Here is a 27588-nt window from a genome sequence, read left to right on the forward strand (position 1 = left end):
TCTGTTAAAGTGTCAGCATTAGCTATCTGTGTTCATGGCATCAAATCTAATTTTCCTAGTCAAAGTGAGACAAAAGACAGAGTGAATAAATAAAATTTTAGTGAAGAAATATACACCAGCTGCAAGAATTTTTGTCTTTCAAATTGAGTGAAAAAGACATTTCCATTTAATTTTAAAAATACATAGCCAAATCTTGTAAACCTTTGCCATAAGTTTTTCAGACTTTGAAAGAAAATATTTATATTAACTGCCTAGTACATCCTTTGGTGTTTCTTTGAAGTCGTACCCTTCTGTATGTAATCTACATCAGCCAATAAATGAAAAATAATGAAACTACTGACACTTTGTAGCTGATTCAAATTCAGTAGCCCAAAAAGCCCTATCCCCAAAGTGTTTGTAGTGCACTAAAACAATTCTGGCAGTAATGCATCAATATTAAATTAATTGCTGCATTAGACTAAAGAGCTTCCACTGACTAGTGGGTTCCTGGGTAACCATTTTCTGAAAACCTAAAACCACTCAATTCATGGTATGACCAGTGAAATGAGGAGATCTTTTCACAAGAAAGAAGGAGCATATGGTTCTTAACATACAGAAATGTAATTAACATACACAATAGACATCTCTTTAAACTGTACATTTTACATGGTATTCTGTCCAGCCAGTTACTGTTCTCATCCAAGATCAAAACTAAATCCTAAATCTAAGTACATAAAGCTCAAGCTTGCAATGGCATTGGCATCTGATTCAAAAGAAGTATTTACAAATGTTTTAATCAAAAATGTAATTATAAGTTCAACATTTCACATATTTAGCTGATGCACTTACAGAAATAACTTGGAAATTATGCAGCAGAATTTAGCTTGATATTGCAGTGTTCAAAGCAATTTAAATATTATTTTAAATATTTTTAAATCAGCAATAATATATTAATTGAGCTGTTTCTGCCTTGTGGTTTTAGCTTCACTGCTAGTTTTGTGTAAAGATTCTTAATAGAACCTTTGTGACAATATTCTGAGCAATCAGTGGAGTTTCTGTAATTTGGACCTAAGTGAAACAAGCAATATTCGAGCTTTGCACACATATGTATATACAGACATTGAATGTTCCTTTTCTCATGGGAAACCATCAGTTTTGAGGTGATATTGAACATTGTAATGGTTTGTATTCCAGAGAGGGTGTGTATTTGAATGTGGTAATGAAATCCTCTGCATTGTTATTTTTTTAATGTCTACATGAAAGACCGAAAGATTAGCTCTAAAATGTGTATAGAGAGTGAAGCAAACAAAGGAATTAAAGGAACACATTATTTAACACAATACATTTTAAGAGCGGACAACTTCATTTAATTTTCAAAAATATTTCGTTCTGATGTTTTTTAAATATGTCACACTGGAGGGAAAATGTACAGTCAAATACTGTAAGCTGTATAGGTAACTGAGAAAAAAAAGGGTGAAAAGAAAGGACTGATAGCAGTGAAGGTTTGAGGGTTTTTTCAGAATTGCAGCAAAACCACACAAGGATTTTGCAAGAAGTTTGCAACACAGCCACAAAAGACCCCATTTTGCAAAGCAAGTTTCTTACACTGCAGTTCATTTTGCAGTGCTGTATTTTCTCAGAAACATGTGGAAAGAGAAATATATCTGTCCACAAATAAGGAGTGAATACAAGTATGTTCTTCAGTTTTCAGATGCTGAGTAAAACTTGATGACACTTTTCCTTTTCTTTTCCCTTGTTAAGTTAGATCTACACGCATTATTCTCCCACTTTTCTTCTTCACCTTCACTTTTCCTTTTCCACTTGCAAAATACTAGCTGATGCTGCACTGTGCAGCTCAATTGAAATGTGACAAACGATGTACAGGGAAAACAAAATTTAATAAGTTACATAACCTATGTGTAAACACAGAAATACCATAGGCTCAAGGCCAGTGTACTAGATTTGTTCTCCATATGCAAAGTTCCTTTCTACGTATTTAATCATGATCTCACATGCTATAAAGAATTCATTTCACTGGCTTGCTATACTTGCAACTCTCCTATCACACTTTATTAAACATTCTTATTCTTGCTTTGCCAACCCAAAGGCTGCCTGAGGCAAAGCACTTGGTTTTGTGAGTGGGAGGTGTTTTGGAGTGGACAAAGAAAAAAAAAATGTAAGCAAAAGTACCAGTCTTTGGATTTTGAAGTAAAGAACATGTTCAGAGAGACATGCCAAAGTTGCCTTTCACTCTCTAGATACACGTGCAAACTACTTCATATCTAATTAATATAATTTTCACATAAAACTACCACCATAGAAGAAAATTACTGCTAAAGTCTAGCTCGGGTGCTTTTGACTGGGATACTGGACCTTCTTAAGGCAATTCATAAGTCTGAACAGACACCAGAAATATTTTAAAATACTTATATAGTAAAATTGCCCCTTTTTATTATTCTTTCAAGTTGAACAGAGTAGAATTTGTTTTGGTTATTTATTTTCACACAATTTACAGAGAGAGAGCAATTCAGAACCTTTAAAAAATCAGGAAAATTTTTCTTTGGAATATGTTCAAAGGGGTTTGATTTCAAAAGAGAAGAGAAAGGCAAAGAACTTGTTTCAAACACATTAAAAATACAAGGGATAAGGGAATATATTTCTCTCAAAGCATTTGAATGACCTCATTTATGATATCATCAGCACACCAAGGTGGAAATATTTCTTCATATCACTGCTGTTCTTTATTATTGCTCATAATGTATATTTTGATTATGCTTTGGCTGCAGTACTTAACACCAGTCATCTCTACAAAATGACAATATTCCTATATGTAAGTATAGTTTCCATGGAAACGCCATGAAAAAGAGGCTATTCGCATTTTATATTACGAATCATTTATGAAAAGGTTTTTAAATAATAAAAAAAATATGAAGAACCATTTTTAATAGTCTAATAAGCCAACTGACCACTCATAAAAATAGCTATGACACTTTTAGGTATATCTCTACAAGATACATGGATAAATTACTTGTGTTTATTACATGCTCCTAATTTTCATTAATAAATTGGTCCTGTAAAAAAATTAACAAGTTAATTATCCATATGAAAAGCTATCAGATTTATAAGATACTATGAAAAAAACATTCTAGAAAGCAACATCTTCTAGTCAAGATTTCACTTTAACAAATTTTCCAAATAAAAGAAAAAAATAAAGCACGTAGTAGGGCATGAAGACATAGTCAGTGCTTTTAAAAAAGGTGTCCTAATTAAGTGGCTGACTAGATGAAATCTCACTATCACTGCAATGTAAATATCACCTCAGCAAGTAAATACAGTTTTATTATGAACAAAATATGATGTTGTAACACTAATAATGCCAAGAGATTATGTTCACAGCACCGAAACTCAGGGGTTGCTGAAATAAGTTACCATCAAGAATATGTTTGTGACTTTTGTTTAATAAGATGATACAGCTTTGTTCTTTAAGGTTTCAGCCAAAAATATGTCCTTTCCAAGGGCTGTAACCATGATGCTGGTGCATCACCTCCTGGCCTTGACCAAACCAACTGGGTGGTGACGTGTCCCTGACCGTACCAGGTGCTTTCACATGATACAGGTGGGAAAACACTGGAACAGCAACAGCCACTGTCCGGCCGAGGTGGGGAACAAAGAGTGATCAGTCATCCCCTGACAGCCTTGGAACATTCCCTACCTGAACTGGAGCCCAAGTAGAACAGCACCATTGTTGGCGAAGTTTTGGAAACAATTTCCAAATGTTTTGGAAACTCCAGTAGTTGTCAAGGTGGTTATGGCCAGGATGGAAACCAACTGATGAATAAAGCAAATCAGCTTGTGACCCTGAACACAGCAGTCCTAAGTGAGGCTTTCTGAGCTCTTCTGTGCCACAGTGTGCTGTGCCAGCACCTCCCTCTCTGTAGGGCATCTCTCAGAGCTTGTGAAGCCTCAAGACTGTGATACTTGAAAGACCATCACTTAGGGCGAGGCCTGGGCTGATACACACATACACACACACACACTCCTTGAGGTGCAACACCTGCCTGGTGAGAAACACTCAAAAAGCCAAGGGGAATTTTTGATAAGCACCTTTACACTCACAGACAAACATGTATATACATCTCCGCCTGTATGAGTGGGAAATTATTATACATGTGAATGTTGTTATCACGAAACTGTAATTAAGTCACTGTTATAAAAAATCCCATTTAATCATAAATGTTAAATTACTCGGTATTGAAATTCTGTTAAACCCTTTTTCACACCTTAATTTTTGTATCTATACCCTTTGCACCCCTACACTTTTTCATCCTCAGTCTCCATGCAATCCATTCTAACTTGATACTAATACAATTTTCCTATGAATGCTTCATCCTTGGAGTAAGTAAGAAAGTGAACCTTGCCACTGAACTCTGTTAAAGCCACACTTTCCTACCTTATTAAGCTCATACCTGCTTTTTGCCAATACCTCTGTTGGTGATGCTTTATGCAGCCTAACCACTCATTTGCAACAATACTGCATGAAATGCCGCATTCATTTTGTAAAAATTACCTTAAATTTGTCCACTTCCATGTTTATGGCAAAGTAGTATCATGTCATAAAATAATAAATAACATGTCTAGAGTAATTTTTGCATAGGAGATACACAAATCTTGGGTCATTTTCCTTTTATCACAATGGTGGTCAGATTTCATTCAGCAGCATATGAAGAAAATATGTTTAAATTTATATTTACATTCCTTCCCCATGCTGACCCAGAGAGAGATTACCCTCCCTGTATGAGTGTATGATGGCTCAGATGGAATTATTGATGCCCTAACAAGAGTATTTTAAATTAATTATTGTACCCATTCCTACTAGTTCTCTGTCAAGTTTCCCAAATCTCTTCTTACAGACAGTTAAAGCAAGATGAAGGTTCATCTTCTGTTCATTCACACATGTGCATAACAATTCCATACTCTTACACAGAGACAAGTAGTGCATATAATAAAATGTTAGCTAATGAAGTAACTCATCCCTTTCACTGAACTCACATGAAAAAATGCCAGTGGTCCCGACATATATGGCATTTTCATTCCCAGCAGGTACTTCACTTGGGAAGTCACAACATGTGTCGCCGCTCCTGTTGTCATTGCGCTTATCACGGGTTCTGTCAACAAGAAAGTGGCACTGCCCAACTGCAGCATAAACATTGCTACCTAAAAGGCAAAGGGAGGAGGACAAGCAATTATTATAAAATGCAGCTTCTTGGTGATAGGACAATGAGTCAGAGTCTTTTAATATAACTTTAATAAGTTATAAGACAAATGAGCTAAAGATACAAAGCAAAAGTCCTTTGGAGGACAAATATACCTGAAAGTGGAACCCACTGAAGTTCTATGGGTTTACCTGCGCTATTTTAGTCACTAGTTTGCCAGACTCTAACACTGGTTTAGTAACAAAAGCAGACTCAAAGAAACTCTAAATATTCTCTCCTGCTCAAATACATGAGCACAATAAACAACATAAAAATATCAACTCAACACTGCAACAAGAAGTACAACAACTCAAAAAATGAGGTTGGTTTGGAGACTCATTCCTGCTCCACTGCTGTGCAGCCTAAATGGGCCAAGAACCCTATCTTGATCCAGCTTACTGATTGCCATAATGTCACTCTCAGGATTCCCAGCATTAGTAATTTCAACAGATACCAAATTTATGAGGTGCTATTGAGACTCTTGTGGTGACACCTCTAGTCCAGGAATTAAAACTACAGTAGGATCTACAACTGTTGTAGGTATTGTTGTGTTCAACTATTTTTTCTTCTTATCCTGGATATCGAACAATCTTTCCCTCCAAAGTGTGAGATTTGTGTTTCTTAATTCTTTGAACAAAGTTGTTACATGACTACAGCTGCTACTGTGGTTCACATAACACTTAATGCTTTTCTGATCCACATTAAGTTACACTGCCATTAGCTCCCCTCACAATAAGTTTTGCAGTTTCTTACTTCTATGGTCTTTTGCATTTGCTTTTCTTCTGCCTGAGAAGTTGCATGCTCTTGGCACAGAATTCTTTGTTACAGTACTTTCTAAGAGGTTAATTTTGTGTTTACCATATTAAATATCATCATTTTGGAATATATCAGTCTCCCTTGGTTTTGTTTTTGTTTTCTTTTTCTGAGGCTAAAACTATCTTTTTCAGATGTTATCATTCTTTATGCCTGAACACCATTGGTGTTCTCACCATAAGACTCACCTTTATGCAGTGAGCTTTTAGCATAAAAGAAACAAAAATATCAAAATATGTGGCTTTTAATTTACCACAAAATCTCTAGTGAGCAATATCCTCTTCCATTTGAGAGATTAAATCTGAGATTTTTCTTCTACATCCCACTAATAGCATGTAAATTGCTCTTTACTATGAGCAATTGGAACATTGATTGCCATTCAGGATTGGACTCCAATAATGATAATTACTGTATACCCTCAGTGAGTAGTCATTTAGTTAGTTAGGCCTAAAACTGATAATTACTGATTGCAGATATTTTGTTTAGCTGTTTGTTCTAACAGTGTGTCTACCAATATATTTAAAACATTGTTCACAGTGGCAGAGATCAATAAGAATTAAATTCTGCCTTCCGTAGTGAAGTTTTGTTTGTTTCCAAGATTGATTTCTATTGTCTGAATGTGAAATTTCTAACTGTGTAATAGCTTAGTTTCCAGGAAATTGGATGTTTATTTAGCCATGGAATAAAAACCACAGAGACAATTCATTGTTCTACATAATATCACAGAGAAGTATTAGTTACTATTAGCATTTCAGAGAAAGTTATTATTGTGAGTAACAGAAAAATGATTGCTGAGCTTAGAAACTTTAGCATTACTCTCAGGTCTACTTTTTTAGTTTTTTTTACTTTCTTTTTCCTTTTAATCTTCAGCATTTTAAGAAGATTCTTCACAGGTACTAACTAAAAGAACACATTTCAAACCGTTTTTATTGATTGCATGTAACCATAGGCTATGTAAAATACATGCAAACCATGAGTATGGTTTCAGTTAGACAATTTCTGTAGGCAATCAATCAAACAAGCAACAGCCTACACTTGGTCCTCTCTCCTTACTGCAGAAAGTAGCTCAGGACTTCCAGAAACAAAGGCAGTACTTCATGAGCATGAACATCCTACTCTTTATTTACATGATAATAAATAAATATGATGTGCACCCATACATCTTCCATGGAGATATCTAAAAATGATGCAACCAGAACAGGAAACATTATGGGTGGAGGGTGTAATTTTCAGCATAAACTGGTATGGGAACCTCATGTTGTCCTTGCAACATGACTTATGTAAAGAAACTGCTTGGATCATTAAGAGGAAAAAAGTTTTGAAACAAGCCTCCCAAACCTAGTTGAATGTGAGTTTTGTTGACAGATAAAATTATTAGCATTTACACAGGCCCAGACTGACTCTACAATTAACCCTCCATGCTGGGCAACAGCCATTTCAGCTTGGCTGCCACTGCATTTTGAATAAACACCATTTGAAACTGAACAGAGTCGACAGCACACAATTGCATTATATTGCATTATGTCATAAAATCTTTCACCCAGTAACACTGATCAAACTGTAGAAAGTTCAATATTCTTAAAGAAATGTCTAACAATCTGCTTTATCTTGGCTCTTGTTTGTGATGCTTATTTTTGTGGGTTTTCACTTTATTTTCTGGTATATTTTATGATTTCTTTTCATTCCTGATGTGGACAAACTACAGAGAAAAGTAACAGAAAAATGCAAGAACAGAAAAAAAAATCTTTTTATTATTGGTCATAATACTGAGATTTTCTTAAACTGTAAAAGAAACAAAAATTTTCACATATTTTAGAATTGTATCCAGAATTTTTAATTTTTAAGAACTTAGTTCCTGGAGGATAAAAGCATATTTCAGGGAAAGAATATGCACAGGATAAAAATGGTTTGAAAGGCACTTGGCTGTGGTTTATTTGTGTGGCATTTTCAATACATAATATCATGTAAAAAGGCTCATTGAGAAGCAACTTGCTTGAGATGAATCTTGCTTTCTCCAGGTATACCTTCTTGAATAAATTCATGTAAATGAAATCAAGACCTTTCAGATAAAAGAAAAAAACAATATAAGAGAAAGCAAGGGAAAGCAGCCTAGAGTTAATGCACAGTAAAGGAGAAAAGATCACAGAAACAAGGTATACAGTGAAGTGATTAGACAGAATTAATGGAAGGTGTGATTTCTTAAAAAAAAATAGAAAAAAAAAAGTAAATTTCATATTGGGAGAGAGACAATACAAAGGGAACCCTTTCTTGCAGATCTTTACTGCTCCATAATTTTACTCTGACAAGTAGAAGAGAATGGGAATTTAGCCAGGAGAAGGAAAATGAGCAATTGCAAAAAGCAAAGCCCTCTATGTTCATTATTTCAGAACCTTTGGGTTTTGTCCACTTTCAATACTTTTTTTCCCATGAAAACATTCTCAGTTAATTATTATCATTATAATTATTATTAGAATTCCATTCAACATGTAGTCAATTTAACTTCATGGCCAGTAAAAATTTTTATCATTTAACAGCTCTCTGGAAATCACTAATGTCAAGCTTTCTGTCCACAGAAATTGATAGACTCATGTTACCTGCTGCAGAGATTCAGCTTCAGAAAATGAATTTTAAACCCCTCAAAACTCTACTGTACTGGAAGGGATTTTTCACTGTTACAGCAGACAAAGTGGTGGTGCCCTTTCTGATAATTTGCTGCATGGGCTGGGTAGATGAGGCAGAAATGGGGTGCATCTCTTGGAGGGAAACAGTACAGACTGTGAGCCTCTCATTTAGTACATTTTATCGATTATCTCAAAAGCTAAGGTTGCAAAAATGAAGATATCTATGGACCCTCTGGAGACAGCAGCCAGACACAGTTCAAGTTGGCTGAGTTGCCAATTTAAAACTCTCCATGGCCTGTTTTAATAGACATCTAACTTGTAGACCACTAGCTTTTAGTCTTCTGAACTGCAGCTCTTATGTTCGTTCTGGGTGTCTTGAGAGTGTCTGGAAGCTTCTGATGGTGTGCAGAATCCTCATTCCAGGACCTGAAAGAGTCTTTTTTGTGAACTTTCTATAACTAACACATAGAATGCTCTACCATAATTGTGGGAACCAGAACTCCCACCCAGCCAACTTGTAGTTCTCAAAATACAGAATATGAGCCTGCAATAAGGTATTTCCATTGTAAAAGAAAAATGAACTTTTCTCATGATTATCACTGTATAATAGACTCATGTTTTTACCTCATGCAGAGCTATGTGTAAGAAACTAGTGCTGCAGCATTTTTCCCACAGGGTAATAAAGATTTGGACAAGAATATTGCCTTACAGAAACACCCTTCTTATTCAAATGTGCTCATTTGTTATTAAGCAAATTGGTAATAGACTGTGTAAATTTGTTCTCCTGAAAACCAGAAACATTTTTATTTCCAACACTGTATATCAGCAACTAATTACATGTTAGTTTTTAAAATACAGTAGATGAAAAACATACAAATAAAAATGTTACAAGACTGGAATATAATAAGCAGCTATTTCTCCTTTATGGAAGAATAGCCCAACTGAAGTCTACACCACTGTGGTCTTAGGAGAATTAAGGTTTTTTTCCTAGGGCATAATTTTTTTCTCTGTTTCATCTGCAAGAAGCTTTACTCTATTTATTCAGCAAATCTTAATCTTGAATTTCAGTTTAGTATGCTGGGATTATTTTAGAGACACATATATTTATGCAAGCAGTCTTGCACATTTAATATATTAATTGGGAAAAAAAATCATACCCAAAAGCTCTTTTGAGGATTTTTTTAATGTTATAAAGGCAGCATCCAGTTTTAATTACAAAATTGCTCCATAGGTGTCTGCTATGTTCCATCATTTTCTCCCCTCATCAATACCTCTGAGGTATTTAATATCAGGGAAGAATTCTATTAATTTGATTTGTTTTCCATGTCCTGTTTATCTTTATAGAGTAGCAGCGACACAAACATAAAAATAAATCTTCATTATGCCTTCCATTCTGCTTTTAAAAATGAAATAGTTAATGCATTATATTAAATGGTTTTGGTAATTACAGTTTTTATTTTATGTTTACTTATTTTCTATTTTAATACTATTTTATCTTCATCAGAATGCCTCTTAAGATAACTAAATATCTTTTTTTTGAACACTTCTTCAAACATTAGATTTCAGAGGTAGTTTAGGACTCTGAAAGGTGTTACTTTGAGAAAAACTTGAGCAGCTAAGCTCCAAATTTCAATTGTGAAAAGCTCTGCCTCTCCTTGTTTTATGATAAGAAAACAGTTCTAATTTATTTCATGTCTAGATGGCACTGAAATTCACTGAGCCTTCTCAGAGTCTACCTCACACACAAATGCACAGTTGTGGTCTGCACTAAACACAAACTAGCCAACAGCAGTTCATCTCAAAAACATCTCCCCCTCCCCTGGCCTTCCCTCCATTACTCACTATTTTGTATGTTTTCCCTTTTATTTTAACATTATTTGCTGATTAGAGTACTTAGCCAGACTACTGGAAAAATAGCATCAAATTGCTTTTTAGGCCAAGGGTGTTCAGCTCTTTAACTACTCTTCCCAAGAAGGAAACAGCTGTTTTGGCAAGGACTTTTCATCTTTTGTCTGGAGGCTGCTCAAGGTATCAATTAACCATAGCATCTGTTGCTTTTGTGCAATTAGTGGTGAATTAGAATACTGCATTTTAACTGTTTTTCAGAAAAATTAAAGTCTTATAGTTGATAACACAACCCAGGTCTGCTCCCTTCCCAGAGCAGTACCATCCCAAATACCAACTACACAGAAGATATAACTTCTTTTTGTGTTTCTTGGACATCTTCAATGAATAGCTGTTGCCTCAAAATGCCTCACACAATTCTTCTTGTCCCAGAACATACATTAACTCCAGGCTGGTGGTTAATGTCTAATCTAATCTGATAAATAGAAGGTGGTGACTGATTTAGCTCTCCATTGAGAGTAGGATGTGACCTGTCACCTTATCTGGGGTTTGCAGCAACTGTTAGTTGGGAGACTGGAATCATGATGTGAAGCAGAGATTCCCGCACTTAACAGCACCTGGGAAGGTGGCAAATTTTAATCCAGACTTTCACCTGGGTATCACAGCTTCAAGGCACTTCCTTAGGAAATAAGTATTTCACTCTGGTCTCCAACAATTAAACTCACATAAAGGACTAGTGGCAGCATGAAAAGCACCGGCTGTGTTAGTATGATTTTAATGCAAGCGGCATTATTGACCTGGGAGAGGAGTCCACACACATGGGACACTTCCCTGCCAGACTTTCTCTGAAGATGCAGAGAGGATTTACCAGTTCTTCACATTCCAGTCAGGATTAAATAGGACATAGGCTGAGATAAATCAGCTGATGCAGTTGAAGGCATATGAAAAAGCACAACTTTTCAGGATGAAAAAGTAAGAGGCTTAGAGAAATTACACATCTAATGGGGCTCTGCAGCCACCAAGCAAAAATAATTTCTGCATTGGATTTTGAAGTTACATCAAATGAATGCAGACACCAGCTTCCCATGTGAGGCATTTTGGCCTCTCTGGGAATGATGTAGGAGATTTCCAAGCTGTGAGCACAGGATTCCTGCAGAAAGGGCTCCATTCATGCTCTGCTCTTGCAAGCACCCTGCAAAAGATGCAGTGCTGTGCTGCACATGCTGGTACATTGGGACAGCCTGTGCTGGGACAGCCGGTGCAGGCACAGCCAGGTACAATCTGTATCAGCTCTGCTTTCTGTGTTGTCTGTAACCTGTCCCTCATGCTCTGACCCCAAGTCATAATCCAATAAAGGAATCCTCATCATAAACCAATAAAAGAATTATAAAAATGCAGCAGAAATAACAATGAGTCTTGATATTTCCTACTGACTAATATAAGTACATGCCCCAGTTACTGCCAAGCATGTAGGCTACTGAAAATCCCATTCTGGGTTCCTTTGTTCATCCTCTGCACGGGAGAGGGATCCAAAGCACCAGGTGAAGGGGTCTGGGTTTCTTTCAGAAGCCCTGGTACCTAGGAGGTGTTGCAAAGTCACATGTTGGAACATTACTTCTATTTTAATATTTACAAGGAAAGAGGGAAGCCTTCATTGAAGACCTAAGCAACTGGCAATGGATAAAGAAACTTGGCCCTTTTACCCAGAATAAAAAAATAAAAAGAAGAAATTTAAAAGACCTCTGATAAAAAATAAACTCTAGAGAATCATTTGAAGACATCTGTTTTACTATTTCACTTTAAAGATGGGTGTGTGAACTCTAAAGAGAATTTAAAGTTTTCCCTACTGTTTTTAATTATTGGATATTGAATCATATTGCTTTTCAAGCCAAGGGCAACAGAAAGCCTCAGGAATATGTCAGTGCTTACCAGGAGCTTATTCATGTTTTTTTCTGAAGGAGAAGGAAAGGGGACACCACCTGCAAGTGTGTGTTATAGTAGAGCTGACAGAATGTGGTTTTGCTTCATATTGTAAAACACTGGGAGCATGTATACAGATAATTACTACATCTCAACAAAGAGTAGTAAATTCTTAAAGCACATTAGTTTCATCATTTACGACCATTGAAGCAGATGTTTTCATTAGTTTTTCTCAGAGAAGTATAAAAAGTATTACAGACGTCATAGCTGTCACAAAGGCAGTACATCAGTAGCATACAGAAAATGTGATCACCACCAACCTGAATGATTCCTCCTAGAAATGAAACTGCTGCTGCAACTCCAATCCTCTGCATTTCAAATTCTGACAAACCCAAAATTCCTGAATTATTGTTTGCAGTGAAATTAGTTCTGACTGAAGGAACAAGACGCTCAACTGCATTGGCAGATATTAAGGAAGTTAAAGCAAAAGTTCCTGTAGAAAAAGCCACACATTAATCATCAATAATTGTATACCTGTCTGTACTCATCACTCATGGTTTCTTTTACAAAACAGCCATTATGAGTAAAAGTGCCATTTTGTACATTTCTGTCATCATAAGAACAATTTTAAGGTAATTCTTCTATGTAACACACATTTCTTCCCATAAAATACTATTTATACAAGCAAATTAAATGTAATTTTTTTAGCACATTCGTTAAGACAGGTTTACAAAAGAGATTCAAATACAACAATTTACAATGATTTCAAGTTATCAGAAATGCTTTTAACTCACACTGGATGTGATCAAGCAGCTATTTGTCTGAGAATCCCAAGTGTTCACCATTCAAATTTCTAGGGCAATTAATTCACACTATATATATAGTACCTAGCCTATTAAATAATACCTAGCACTCGAATAAATGGAGGCAAATTATGACAAAAACATTTATTTGCTGAGAGAGGTAAAGCACATTTAATGACACAAAGATAAATGAGGATGACAATTCAACATTAAAAGACACAAACGTGCAAAGCTATTAGAGCATAAGAGTATTTTGCTATGTCAGACCAATGGCCCACCTTGCCCGTTACTCTGCCTCCAGCTGCGATAGCTGGAGGTGTTACCCTGGAAAAGTACAAGAGCCTGTCCATTTTCTGTGAGCCATTGCCCTTAATGCCAGCATCCATAGCTCTTGTGTTAGAGCAGTACTTCCTTAGCTGGCCTTTTTTTGGTTTTGTTTGTGGACTAGCATTCACAAATTTGTCAAAGATTTGTCTGAACCTGCTTGTAATTTCTCCTTCTGCAACGTCTTCCGAGAGTAGCTTGCAGAAGTTCAGCATCTGCTGTACTGTTGTCTTTAAAAGTCTTTTAAAGCAATTTCTCTCTGAACTTGCCTTTTTTCTACTGCTGCAGGACCTGGTGAACACAGTCCTGCCCTTGTCTTGGCCTTCACAGAGTAAAGCTCACAGCATGAATTCCTGAGGAACCCACCAGGGGTAACACCACCACCCTGAAAAATGACCATGAGGTCCAGCCTTTTGCTTCATATCTTTCAACCTGCTAATAATTAATAAAAGGACTTTTCTTTTGTCACAAGGACAACTTAGTTCCTTTAGTAACCTTTGGTGTGGAACCTTATCAGTAGCTGTTTGACCATTCTGATATCTTATATTTAAAGCATATCCCTTCTCCGTGCACTTGTTGACATTCATACAGTAGACTAGAAGGTAGTGGGGTAGGATTTTCCTTTACAGAAGTCACATTAACTCTTCTCCAACAGGGTCTGATTATACATATCTTTTTTTGCCCCAACCCTAGAAGTGTTCAAAGCCAGGTTGGATGGGGCTCTGAGCAACTTGACCTAGTGGAAGGTGACCCTGACCATGGTAGAGGGGCTGGAACTAAAGATCTTCATCTTTAAGGTTCCTTCCAAACCTAGCCATTCTATGGTTGTGACATAAAATTAAATTTGAAAACAGCTTACATGAAGTTCTATCTTAAATTGAAGACTTGTATGTATTACTTATGGCAGATAAAACTGTCTCAGAGGATAGTTCAAAATCAATTATGCTAACAAAAGTCAAGAAGAAGGTGTATGTGTTTGTTGCTCAGGTGAGAAATTTTTTAAGTAGACCAGTTATTTCAACGAAGAGGCATTTCAAGTGAATAAAAGTTCACAGAACAGGGCCACTGATGGATTTTCCATTTCATATTAACATGACTGCCTTCACTAACAATGGACACTTTTACAGGCTGTGTACACATGGAGAGCATCACAGATCTTACAGAAAATTCTGGTAAGTGAAGAGATTGTCTCCAAGGTCCATAAGGAATTATGGAGCATTTGAGGCAGGCAGTATAGCTCCTACACACTCAGCTACACACCACAATGCCCTAACTGAGGCTGGGGGAACAAGTACATGAGGCCTTCCTTCTGAAAAGATCAACAATATATGTCACTCAAATTTGTTAATTAAAAAATTCCATGTGTGCAAGAAAACTCTTTTATTATCTTTTTCTTTTTTTAATTGAGAATAAATTTTGAAATACAATTGTGAATGGAAAGAGTTTCCACACCAAGGACCATGCAGAAATCTGCAGACATGAAGCTCTGGAACTCAGCAAGTCATTCTCTGAACAATATTCCCTCCCAAGGATAAAACCTTAGACTTAACATCTCATACTTACCTATTTTACCACCTGTTTTCATTACTAAAATTTATGTCAACCAGCTGCTTATTTATCTACTTTCCTACATATGATGGATTCTTGTCTTCCTAATAATCTTACACCAACAAATTTCTGACAATACCCTTCTAAATGTTTTAGTTTTGAAACAGCTATTTAATATAGGCTAAAGTTTTAATCTGTCTGTATTAAAGAGTAAAATTTATTTTCCAGATTCTAAATTTCCACCTTTTTTGGAACCCTACCTCCTCCCCGCTTAAATCTTCTGACAGCCACAGGGGCTGCTTCCCTCTGCCGCGCCATACTGTGTGCTGCTACTGGGCCTATCTCATCCTTCTTGCAAACTTCAGGGGCCATCAAGTGCCCACTTCTGCACAGCAAAGAATTTTTGGTTCAATCTAATGAGTATGATTTCCAGCTGCCCTCTATAATTTGATTTCTGTGGGCTCAGAAACAGACCATTCATCAACCTATTAGGAGCACAAAGCCAATCAGTTCTTATTTGCTGTGGCTCTGCTGAGGGTAAACAAGTAACTCATAACTACCAGCAGAGCAGCCAGGCAGCACCTTTCACTATCTACCCAGCTACTCTGCAAGAGGACAAGAGTCCTCACCAGGAGAGTCTCTAGCTTTAATACAAGAGCAGGTAACAGGGTCAGAAGGTCGTTTTTGTTTTTATTTTCCTGAGAAATTCAGGATTTGTGTTTTAGACAGGTGAGAAGTAATATGTGTTTTCTACGGTTTAAGAGGAAGTCAAACCTTTTTCGTTTCCATTTACATACATCTTGTTGGCAGAGTGCTTTGTTAAATGCTTAGCCCGAAGCAGATTTCTAAAGCAGAGTTAAACTACAAAAGCTCTTACTAAATTACACTTACAAAGAAAGTGTCAGTTCAATATTAAAATATAATGGCAGGAGTAACTCCAATATTTTCTTAATGAGGCTCTTTAAAATACTTAAACTGACAAAGCATAGTTGTAAAGAGAAGCCCAAAAACATCTTATTTCTGTATAATCATAGATAATTTTCCTTCCACTGACCTTTAAACAAGAATAAATTCCAGTATCTGGTTCCTTACTTTTGAAAATTACTTTAGCAAACAGACACTTACCTGTTGCAACATGACGTCCCATTCCAAATATGGCATAAATAATGACAGGGAAGAAAGATCCATATAAACCAAAAACTGGATGGACTGAAGACAGAACAGCAAAGGCCAGGCCTGTAGAAAGCAAAAGAGAATTACTTCAGTGTATGAAGAAAAAACTGTTCTGTTTGCTTTGTTATTTTTTATTTTTATGAGGAAATGTCTACAATTTTATTAAGAGCAGGAAAAAACTCATCTTTCTTTATTAAAACCTAAAGTGTAAGTGAACTATTATACAATAAGGATCAGAAATAACAGTGGAAGGTTTTTCATTTCATCATCAAAATCCACACATCCTACCACGTTTCCAAGTTGTCTCCATCAGTTGGTCCAAGCCTCTTTTAATAGCCAGGCCTCACAGGAGGAGGCAGCATTGTTTCATCCCCACCCTCAAAAACATGGGTTTGAGACTGCCAGGTCTCCAGGCAATGGGATAGTTACTTCTTACAAATATTTCAAAACTTGTAATTTTGGTTTGGATGGAGCCCCTTCAGTCTGCTTTCTTCTAATTTCTTAAACAAAAAAAGCATTCCAGAGTTCATCCTCTTTAGGTGCCTGGAGTTTTTAAGCCTTTAGATATTAACATTTCTTTCATCATGTAAAGCTGTCAGTTCAGAAACAGAAAGTATTTGACTTTCACATTGAGATGGAGAATGAATGGAATTTGATCAGGTTTAGCTTTATACACTTACTAATTACCTTCATTGCTTAGCTATAGAGGACAGCATCCATCCTTTTCTTAGAAAGTCTTGGACAGGAACTCATCTTTCAACAGAGACATTCCTGCAAAGCAGCAGATTTGGTTGCTTTTCAACTTGAGATATACCTAAGATAGCAAGTCAGACTGCATTGGCTTCTTGCAAGTCATCAGCAGGCGACTCCCCAGACCATGCTTAAGATCATCAGGCTCTACTGCCATTTCACAGCCCTTGCTACTGGAAACTAAGAGTAGGAAAACTTGCCTTGCACAGGTGCTCTGTAAATTTGGTGAATACCTCATCATGCAGTCTGGAAGAAAGGACTGGCCTGTGGAACACACACAAGATGCCTTTCTGAAGTCCATCTTCAACATGAGTGTGTTCACAAGCCTAGGGCAGATGTGTGTGTGCTGGGAGAATGACCACATGTGGTCTGTGACAAAGGTGATTCAGATCTGTGGAACTGAGTTGCCTTCTGGGTACATTTGAAACTCTCAAAGAAAACTAAATCTGTAGGATTAATTGTTCTCATCAAGCTTTCCTAACTGCTCCAGAAAGCATTCTTTACCTGAAATAGTGGTGTTATGGGTCTTCAATAAAAAGAAGAGTGCCAAAGAGTGTCTTTGTCTATGGGCTTTCAGAGGCAATTCTGCACATTTTTATTCAAAATCTCCTTCTTAAGTTCTCATTTGAGTCTGTTGCAAAGTGCACATGGTGGGGGGAGGCAAGAAAATGAAAAAAGATCAGAAGTGTCAAGTTCTCAGTGAAGCAGTTCATCTGTTCTTAGAAAAACCTCATGGTGAAGATTTTGCTGAGATGAATCCTACATGGATCATTTTCGTCCACACTGTGCTCAGCAAAGTAGCACTATCAATTATGACTTGGAGAAGAGATATTTTAAAATGTGTGTAGTTTTAAACTTCTTTTAAACAGAAATGGACTTGTTTGCTCTTCAGCCTTGCAATTAGCGCATTGACTGATAGTCACTTCTGCATTTTTCACTTAGCACAGCATTATCATAAACAAGAAAGCTCTTTGAAATTGTAGTGCAATGTCCATGTTCACATGATCAATAGAGGTAAAAGAAGATTCTGACCCAAGAGCAACACAAAGGGGTGTGCCTGAGGAGAATAAAAACATCACAGGAGAGAACTGCATGACCCTATCCAGACAAAATAGGGCACGGAGGAGGTTGGGGAATAGAGAAAAGAAGAAGGTTTTTAAAGCTCTTCCATTATAACCATTCTATGAACAAAACTAAACGGAAACAAAAAATTTAGAATTAATTCACTAGTCGAATACTACTCACACAGATATTCCAGGCTTGCAATAAAGCATTATGCTGGGCTAATTTATTTTACTGTCCCAAAAGTAAAGTATTCAGAAAAATCAGTATAACCTCAGTCTCACTTTAATTATAACAACATAATTGAAATTAAGTGACCTGTCTATGTGGACAAGCATAAGGGAAATACTCGAGCTTCAGTACCAAATGCTGAGCCAGATATGTACTTTAGAAGGTTTTTTTGGGAAGAGTCTATTAATCTTGGTTATGGTTATAAAAACAGACGATCTGATGCTGATAAATATCACTTGTTTACAGGCAGATAATCTGAACTTAAATTCAGCCCTTGTTTTTCTCCATTTCATGCCTAGACCTTCCACATTCTTTTGTATTAAGTTTCTAGAAGCAGTGTGTCATTTTTTTCATGGTGTGGTCGTGGCAATCAGGACAGAGCTAAAATTACCAGCCTTTGACTTGAGTCCTGACTCTGTTTGTTATGTGTTTACTCCCATTACTGAGGCGTGTCGCTTACTGAAGTGTGTAAGAACAGAGAGGCACAATAAAATAGAATCAGTAAAGACTTCAGGCTTTCTGATTAGACATAAAATATTCTAAAGGTTCAAATGCTTTTCAAGATATAATCAGTAGTATATTTCAGCTTGTTTTGTTAATTTTCATATTCAACATCACTGCAATGCATTCTGTTTGCTCAACTTTCCTGTCAAATTACAGGAAACTTTTTTTTTATTATTCCGAACAATAATAGTTAAAAGAAATAGATTATAAAGTAAGGATCTCACATAATCTTCACTGGTAATATGGAAAAGCCCCCATGGCAGTGACATTAAAGTTTTCATAATATAAATTCCATGAAAAGAAATGCAAACAAATATTGAACAGTAAGTTCAGATACAGTACATTAATATTGTTTGTTTTAACTACCTCCTTATCATAAGATAACATTGCAGGACACTCTTTCACTGAAAACCAAGACCTGTGACTAGCACCAGGTGCTTAACAATCCTCTGGCACACCATGTTGAAAAGCAAGAGATGTTCAACACTGTTGCTCAGCGTCAAATGCAAGTAACTCCAAAATAACAGGCTTGATACAAAGAGAAACAAGGCCATCTCCTACCACAGGAGAAAGATCTGTTTAAGTTGGAAGTTTCTGCTAATTAGATTAGTGCCAAATCTACAGCACTAAAAAAAAATATATTTTCCATAGGAGGAGCTATGAATCACCAGAGTATAGTCAACTAGTTAACTGTTTTCTGCATATGGAAATCTGCTCATGATACATACATCTGTTCCAAGGAAAACTCTATCATGTCTTCTGGAAATACTAGGTGCAAAGCAGAAATTAAATTAAGAAGTAGGAAAATTATTAAGTCTATAATTAATTTGAGGAATATCAACATTAGTATCATTTAGTATTTACTGTAACAAGCTATATATTTTAAAAGTTTTTCTGATAAAGTGTATATTCAAATAACTTTCTGTAATTGTAACCTTTTACTCTTAAGTGTGACTATACTAAGATGGTCAGACCACAGGTTTGTGGAACCTTAAATGACACTAATTCATCCTATCCCACTCAAAAATACTATCTGCAGTTGCGGGCACTCTCTGATGCTTCAGAAAAATACAGCTTCTCCATTTGTTCACAAAGCTCCATTATGTAGTAAGACAGGTGTTTTTTTGAGGATGTCCTAAAATGTAGAACGGACACATATTTAATCAGTCTCCTATCAATGTTTCTTGGAGAACTAGCAAATCAGACAACCAATTACTCATATCCCAGGCTTTAATTTCTAACTCCAGGATAGCTAACTTCTATTGAAGAAAAAAAGACTTTTTTTTCCTACCACAGGAAAAAAAATTAATATCATATTTCATAATAGTTTTCCTACACAAACCTACACTTCTGGAGGGCTCTTTGGCAATGGCTTCGTAAAAGCTCTTAACCCAAAATGATCATTTGGAAATAATATTAACCTCCAAAAACTGGGAAGCTCAGCATCAGTTCTCTCAATGCACATTTACCTCATGCTTGCAAGACCTCTATTACTTAATGGCCACATTTGTTGGGGACACACAAGTGGATTGTACCTTCTGTCTTACTTATTTAGTGACAAAGTACCAAGAGCTTAAAATCATTCCTTGGTTTATCTGTCATTTAAAGCCTGAGGCAAATGAAAAATGTAGAGACAAAATGGAAGGACAGATCCTCAAAAATGAACCATAAATCTTTCAGAGACCACACAGTGTTGATTTCGCAAACCCCCTCTTTTTAGAAGGATCCTTCAGTGCAATTCCTTCCTATGCAACTGTCTCCTTCAGCCTGGTGAGAGTTAAGCACCTCAGCTGTGTTAGCCATAGTACCTGAATTCACAGTATTTCACAGATTCTGAAATGCAGCTCTCCCAATGTACTATCTGACAACCATGTCAAAGGTAGATTTGAGATATTCTACCACTTTACAGGTGTCCAGATACTGACATTTGTATCTTAATGTTCTAAAGGAAAATATGCAAGCATCATGGTACGAGAAACAAGTGGATGGCATCACCTCCTTATGATTTCACTACACAAGAGAGCTTGACCTGTCTGTACATAATAGAACAAAACAGAACATTAAAAATTTTCTAGTGTTTCCTTTTCTTTTAATAGAGCTCCTCAAAAAATGCCATCAGTCTTAATAGGCAATCTGAGATGAAACATTAAGACCCTTTTAAGATAAATTTGACACAATATCTGAACACCACAAAGATTTTATAAATTGTTTCACAGTTCTATGATCTATTGATTGAGTTCTATGATCTATTATCCACTAGTCAGCCATAATACCTGAAGAATTTGGCCACCTCCAGAATCAAAGTAGCATTTTGAAAGTGGATTATGGGTAAATTTCTCTGTGTTTCAGTAAGAATAAACAGAGTATGAAGCCTTCAGAAGTTTCTGGAAAGCAGGTAACTATGAGATAATCTTTTCAGAAGCATCAATGTTGTGGAGAAACAAAAACCTGTCATAAGTGGTTACAGGCCTTAATTCAGGTGAGCTGGACTTCCTGAAATCCATGAAAAGGGAATCCATTTTGGCAAATCGATGGCCTAGGATCTGAACATTAATGGTTTTCTGATCTGGAAGATTATATGTGCTGTCATTTCTTCCTTCAAGAATCAACATTTCCTGGGTTTCTCAGTCTCTGTCCATGGTGCTCAGGCACCCCAAGGCACAGGGATCCACGCAGTTCATCTGGTCATACAATGTACGTACACCAGAGTGCACCTAGACAGGAGGCCCCAAGGGAGCCAGAGGTCATCCAGAAGCTGAATTTACATTTCTAGCAGTTCATTAGACAAGTCTATATTAACACATGTGTAACTTGGAAGAATTTTTATAGACATTAGAAATAAAATATTGCATGCACAGCAGCCTAAGTGCCTTACTCCTCCACTGGAAAGTTGTAATGTGTGAAACATTGTCACACATTTACTCATTAACATGTTAAATTTCATATTCAGCTTACATCATTATGGTTTGCATGAGAGAACTATAACAGAGTTCAACTGGACACTCTCTTCCACAAATCATGAACTACATGGATTCTCCAATGCATTCTGTAGGAGGTTTTTCTGGCTCTGTTTCCCAGTGTGCCTATTTGATTTCATCTGCACATGTTATTTGTAAGCCAGATGTATATTTACAAGGGAGCTTTACCCCTTAATAAAATTATTAGCTCCAGTTAGTCATCTCAGAGTATATTTATGTCTACATTTATGATCAGAGCCTGAAATAAACCCCCGGCAACTATCACCCTTGAGAAGACACAGCTGGGGTTCCTCCATGAAAAGCTAAGGAAAAAAAATTATTTAAGTTTTTGGCATCATGCCTTCCAAAACACTGGGCACCAGTTCTGGAATGCAGGAAGGCAGTATAGTTAATTTTTTTTAATGTCAAGGTCTCCAGCCAGTGTTAAGGAATTAGTTGTTCAGCAACAAATCCAGCTCCAGATTAAATTAACTTTAATTAAAACATACAAACCACACCAAGACTCAGTGAGTTATTATTGGGCTTGAAGAATGAAAAAGAAAAGAAGTTGGCAGAAAATAACAATACTGATTTCATCAGATGCCATCTACATATTTAACTTTTAGAGGAAATATGTCTCAAGGGCCCTCCACCCTCCAAAAAAACAGCCCACCAAAATCTGCTTGAGCCAAAGCATTTCTTGTTCATGAGAGGTCATAGGAAAGGCAGCAAATGCATAATACTAAATGTAAATTCTACATGAAGCATATCCCTGTACTAGCTGCCTACAAAAAAAATATTTTTTTAAAACTGAAAACACTGACATCATTGCAATCTGGTAAGTTTGAAAGTCCAAATATACCTTATATATGTAAGGTATACCTTCATGCTTCCAATGGGCAGCTATTGAGTACATGCAATATAACACGCAGAAACATGTTCATTTCAAAAGAAACATTTCAAAATGTTTATGATTCTACAACATTAGCAAGAAAAGGCTGAATCAGAAATACAGAGGCAGTTTTCATTTTGAAACTCCCACACATTTGTCTTAAATTTTTCATATATATACAGAAGTTCAAAACTTCAGGTTTGTTTTTTTGGTGGGGTTTTTTGTTGTTGGGGTTTTTTTGTTTGGTTTTTTTGGGGGTTTTTTTGGTTTTTTATTTTTTTGGGGGTTTTTTTGGGTTTTTTTGAGCAGCAGCTCAAAAGACAGCATAAAATTGAAAGGGAACATAAAATTGTGAAGACCCTCCCTTGTGATCTGCTCCCCATTATGACAGCCAAACACAATTGTTTCTAATTTAGCACATCCATGAATGGAATTATGTGATAAGGAGATCCATCTTCTGAACCCAATATTTAAATACAATATTTTTAGAACTACTTTCAATTTTAAATATAAACATATTCATATTACTTTATTTTCACTTCTTCATGTGCTGCAACTCTCTTTTAATTTCAGATTTTAATTTTCCTGATAAGGAAAAAAACCTTCTCATGTTTTAATTAACCTGTCTAAGCCATTTAAGTTTTCTCCCAAATAAAATCTTTGTTTTTCTACTGCTTCTCCTAGCCTTTTCTTCTACTGAGCTCACCTTCCATGAACTGAGGCAACCAAAATGACACACTGTATTGGTGATAACGGATCAACAGACAGCACTGCCAGCGATCATCATTTTCTTTGCACCTCCTAACTGACTCAGCAGCCTTTTTTTTTTTTTTCAAATAGGCTAATTATTTTCCAACACATCATTAAAACCACCTCTAACTGAGAGTAGCAGCAGATTTGTCCTTAGAAACCATACACAAATCTGAAGCAAAACCCACCAGCTGTCTTAGAGCCGTGCTTCAGAATTGCATATCTGAGTCAATCACTCTGGTATCCTTTATTGCTCTACTTGCATATGTTTTTTTATTAATATTATAATTATTATTATTTTTACTAAAGAGAAATACAACTCTCTGGCTTGCATCTGGTCCAGTCCCTTGTCTGCAATACAGACTTGTAACTGGGGTACAACACTATTCTCCCTGTCAGTCATAGAATATAATTCCAAATTTGACAGAATCATGTAGGGTACGTGTTACCATCTATGCAATGACACTTACCTATTTTTATCAGAATTCTGAGATGGCAATTACCCATCTCAGTCTGCAATCTGAATGTGTTTTGGTTTCTCTGTTTGATATAAGTTATATATGCATGTGCTTGACTATTTCCCACATGGCAAAATCATCATCCTTCAGGAAACTGAGTCAAAGTTCTAATTTTGTGTGGAGGCTTCTATTCAGACCAAACACCTCAGTAGAAATTACTGTGCCTTTGTTTTGTACTCATTTTAGGTTTGGGGTTTTTTGGAGGGGTTTAAATCAGTTACAATGTTAGACATTCATATCAGTAACAAACTACTGAAACCTGAATTCTTTGCACCATAAACTCTCAATGTAGTATTGCATAATTTCTCTGTTTCAAGCAAAAAGCATTTTTGTGTGTCCAATTTCCCTACTCATAAACTTTTCTGTTACTGGACAGTGTAAGGAGCTCTAAATTGTTATAATGAAAACTGCAGGGTATAAGTATTATCATCACCCAGAAAATTACAAAAAAAAAAAAAAAGAATTTAAGTCATATATTTGTGTAAGCAGGAGTCTGTCTGGTCATTATTAGCTTGAAGATGAGGTTTGTAATTATCAAAATGTCAAGGGAGAAGAAGCCTGAGAGAAGGATTGACACTGTCTGAAGTTAGGTACCTACATTAAGAATCTACATCCAGAAAGAGTAAAACAACTTCAGGTGTTTTGCAGAACACTTTATTTTCACAGCATGTCATGACCAAAATGTCATGACCCACATTTGTGTCCCCTACCTGTATAGAAAACATAAACAAATCACATACACTAAAATATATATTCAAGCAGACTCCCCTGAGTAATAATTCCTCTGGCAATGAACTCAGCTGCATGACAGAGGCTCTATTTTACAACGTTTTCAGACAAACTTGGCTTTATCTCTGTTGCATTCAGGGACATTCAGGGAAGCTTACTGATGGGTCATGGTACTAGCTACATGGCTTCTATATGTCAGCCTTTGTGAGCAGTGTGCACAATTCTGCCCAGGAAAAAAACCAACAGCAAAACAAACAAAAACCAAACCACAAACCCCACTTTCTAAATAGCAAAATACCAAAGTATGGACTACCAACAAATATACATTGCAAAATTAAAATCCTGAGACAAAAAGCTGTTTGTGTGAAAAGACAAGACTGAACAAAGAAGGATAACAAAGTGGATTAATGGTAGATAGATCAAGAGCTTGATAATGAATAAATAACATCAGGAAAGATCACATATGAAAGGCCTTGAAAGTAAAGACGAATAATTTTCTTGGTGCAATAAACATTACCACTGTGAAAATAAGCTAAGCAGCTGCATTCTGAAGAGATATGATGGGACTATAGCACATATTCTGAAGGCTTCAGAAAAAAATGATGACAGTTTTATAAAATTTGGCTACATAGAAAGACTGCTTCATAATGCATCTTAATTCTATCATGTAAGGAAACCAAGAAAAATTTAGACCCAGGCTGATCAAAGTATTCTTCTTATATGAGTATGGGGTAGCCATGTCACACAAAAAACCCATAAATAATTCTATTGTGACAGGTCAATGGAGGAATTACAGAAAACAAAGCAGTAAGACCTGCCTTTAACCATTAACTGTTAAACATGAACTCTTTATTACCCACAATGCCATAGATATAATGGTTAAGACACCTAAACTTTCATGTCTGCCTCATCAGTGTTCACACCTGAGCACTGTTACACTCAAGTGTAACAGCACCCCCCTTACACTCAAAGGAAATCTTATTAATATAATTAATCAACCTTAACAAAGCAGATGGTTAGATTTAGTCAGATGAATCACAACTGTGGTGAGTTGATTCTAACCAGCAGTTAAGTACCCAGCCAACCATTCACTCCTCCTCAAAGGATGCAAGAGAGAATCAGAAAAGCAGAAGTGAGGAAACTTGTCAGTAAAGATAGACAATAAGTGAATGAAAGAAAAGAAAAAAACGTGATGTAAATGCACTCATTCACCACATCTCACAAGCATAGAATCACAGAATAAACTGAGTTGGAAGGGATCTATAAAGATCATCAAGTCCAACTCCTGGCCCTGCACAGGACACCCCGAGAGTCACACCATGTCCCTGAAGGCATTGTCCAAACACTTCTTGAACTCTGTCAGGCTTGATGTTGTGACCACTTCCCTGTGGAGTCTATTCCAATGGCCAAACACTCTCTGGGTGAAGAACCTTTTCCTGATATACAACCTAAACCCCTCCTGACTCAGTTTCCTCAAGTCCTGTCACTGGTCACAGAGAGATCAGTACCTGCCTCTCCACCTCCCCTCATGAGCATGTTGAGGTTTCCCTCAGTCTCCTCCAGGCTGAACAAACTAAGTGATCTCTGCTCCTTCTTGTTTAGCTTCCCCTCAAGGCCCTTTATCATCCTCGTTACCCTCCTTTGGATGCTCTCTAATAACTTAATGTTCATTAACTCTTAGCAACTAAGTCTTCATTTACCAGGGAAGAACAAAAAAGCAGCTGGCTGAGAACTACTTACCTGCACAACAGACCCTTTGTTTTATTAGCATGATTTCAATTCAGAAAGGAAAAAGAAGGTTAGGCACTTATGGGACATCTACATGGATCTAGCAATTGAATTTATTTGCAAGGATGAGGGATACAGAATTAAATTGAAAGAAGACTCTTCATAGGATGACTGTTGGGGTATTAATATGCTTTAAAGGGAGAGGGAAGAGAGCAATGAATGCTAATCCAACAAGAAAATTAGGGATTTATTTTGTTAATTTAGAGACATCTTGCTCTGGTCTATCAGTAACAGAGTTTTGAGAAGTTTTTGAGACTAATTATGTAGTGATTACCAAAACATAAAAGCTCAAATTTCTTAACTTCCTATTATAGTATATATCAAACTTCAAGACTGAATCATGATGTTCATTTTAGATTCAAAGATTATTTTTCCAACCTTAACAGCCTTTAGGTATCAAAGTAAGAATAAGGATTCTATATCAGCTTTATTAAATTACATTTGGAACTAAAATTAATAGCTGGAACTGATGAAGACTGATTTCCTTTACTGATTTTGACTTGTGGCTGGCTTTGCAGTCTGAGACTGTGCAAGTCCAGCTGGACCTTTGCAGCAATTGGTGTATTTAAAAGGGCTTTGTTTTTTGTTTTTTGGTTTTTTAAATTGTAGTCTTTTTCCTACGTGATATTTTCATAAATTTTTCAAAAACATAATTATCTTTGACATTTCTTTGTCCATATTCTGTAGAATTAGATAATGGATTTTAAAACTAGGGGGTACATACAGAGACAATACAAGTATTGTCTCCATAGGTAAAGAGCATTGAATTTTGTGAGTCCTGAATTAATATTTATGTATTATTTTTAGCAGATAATGAAACAACTATAGGAGCATTTTCAGAATGACTGCTTGATTTCAGCTATGACTCTTTCATCACAAATGCCCAGCAGCACATCATGATAATCCCATGCCTTTACTTTCCATCTTGCTATACCCCTCAGTCTCCTGTTCCCCAGCACAGTTTCGTTGCTTTTACTATGACACAGTAAGGACAGTGACTTTCATCTTTTCTTCCTTACCATACAAAGAGAAACCAGAAATTTAATCTAAAATTTAGATTAGAAATTGGAACACAAACACATTACACCAGATCAGAGCAGTTGCCAACCTGAATAGTCTGAATGTGACC

At 36.3% G+C, this 27588-nt stretch overlaps 1 protein-coding gene across 1 annotated transcript in view; it reads right to left on the reverse strand.

Moving 5' to 3' along the window:
* Window positions 1-27588, reverse strand: part of SLC26A7 (solute carrier family 26 member 7) — a 68971-nt gene that overhangs the window by 37179 nt on the left and 4204 nt on the right. The window contains exons 3-5 of the mRNA XM_066178970.1: window positions 16231-16341; window positions 12751-12923; window positions 5029-5193 (exon numbers count right to left, since the gene is read on the reverse strand). Of these exons, the coding sequence (XP_066035067.1) occupies window positions 5029-5193; window positions 12751-12923; window positions 16231-16341 (449 nt within the window). The remainder of the gene's footprint in view (window positions 1-5028; window positions 5194-12750; window positions 12924-16230; window positions 16342-27588) is intronic.

The sequence above is a fragment of the Chamaea fasciata genome, unplaced genomic scaffold, assembly GCF_029207755.1.
Source record: "Chamaea fasciata isolate MVZ Bird 193981 ecotype frontalis unplaced genomic scaffold, bChaFas1.0.hap1 SCAF_1, whole genome shotgun sequence".
In the NCBI taxonomy this organism is placed as follows: domain Eukaryota; kingdom Metazoa; phylum Chordata; class Aves; order Passeriformes; family Sylviidae; genus Chamaea; species Chamaea fasciata.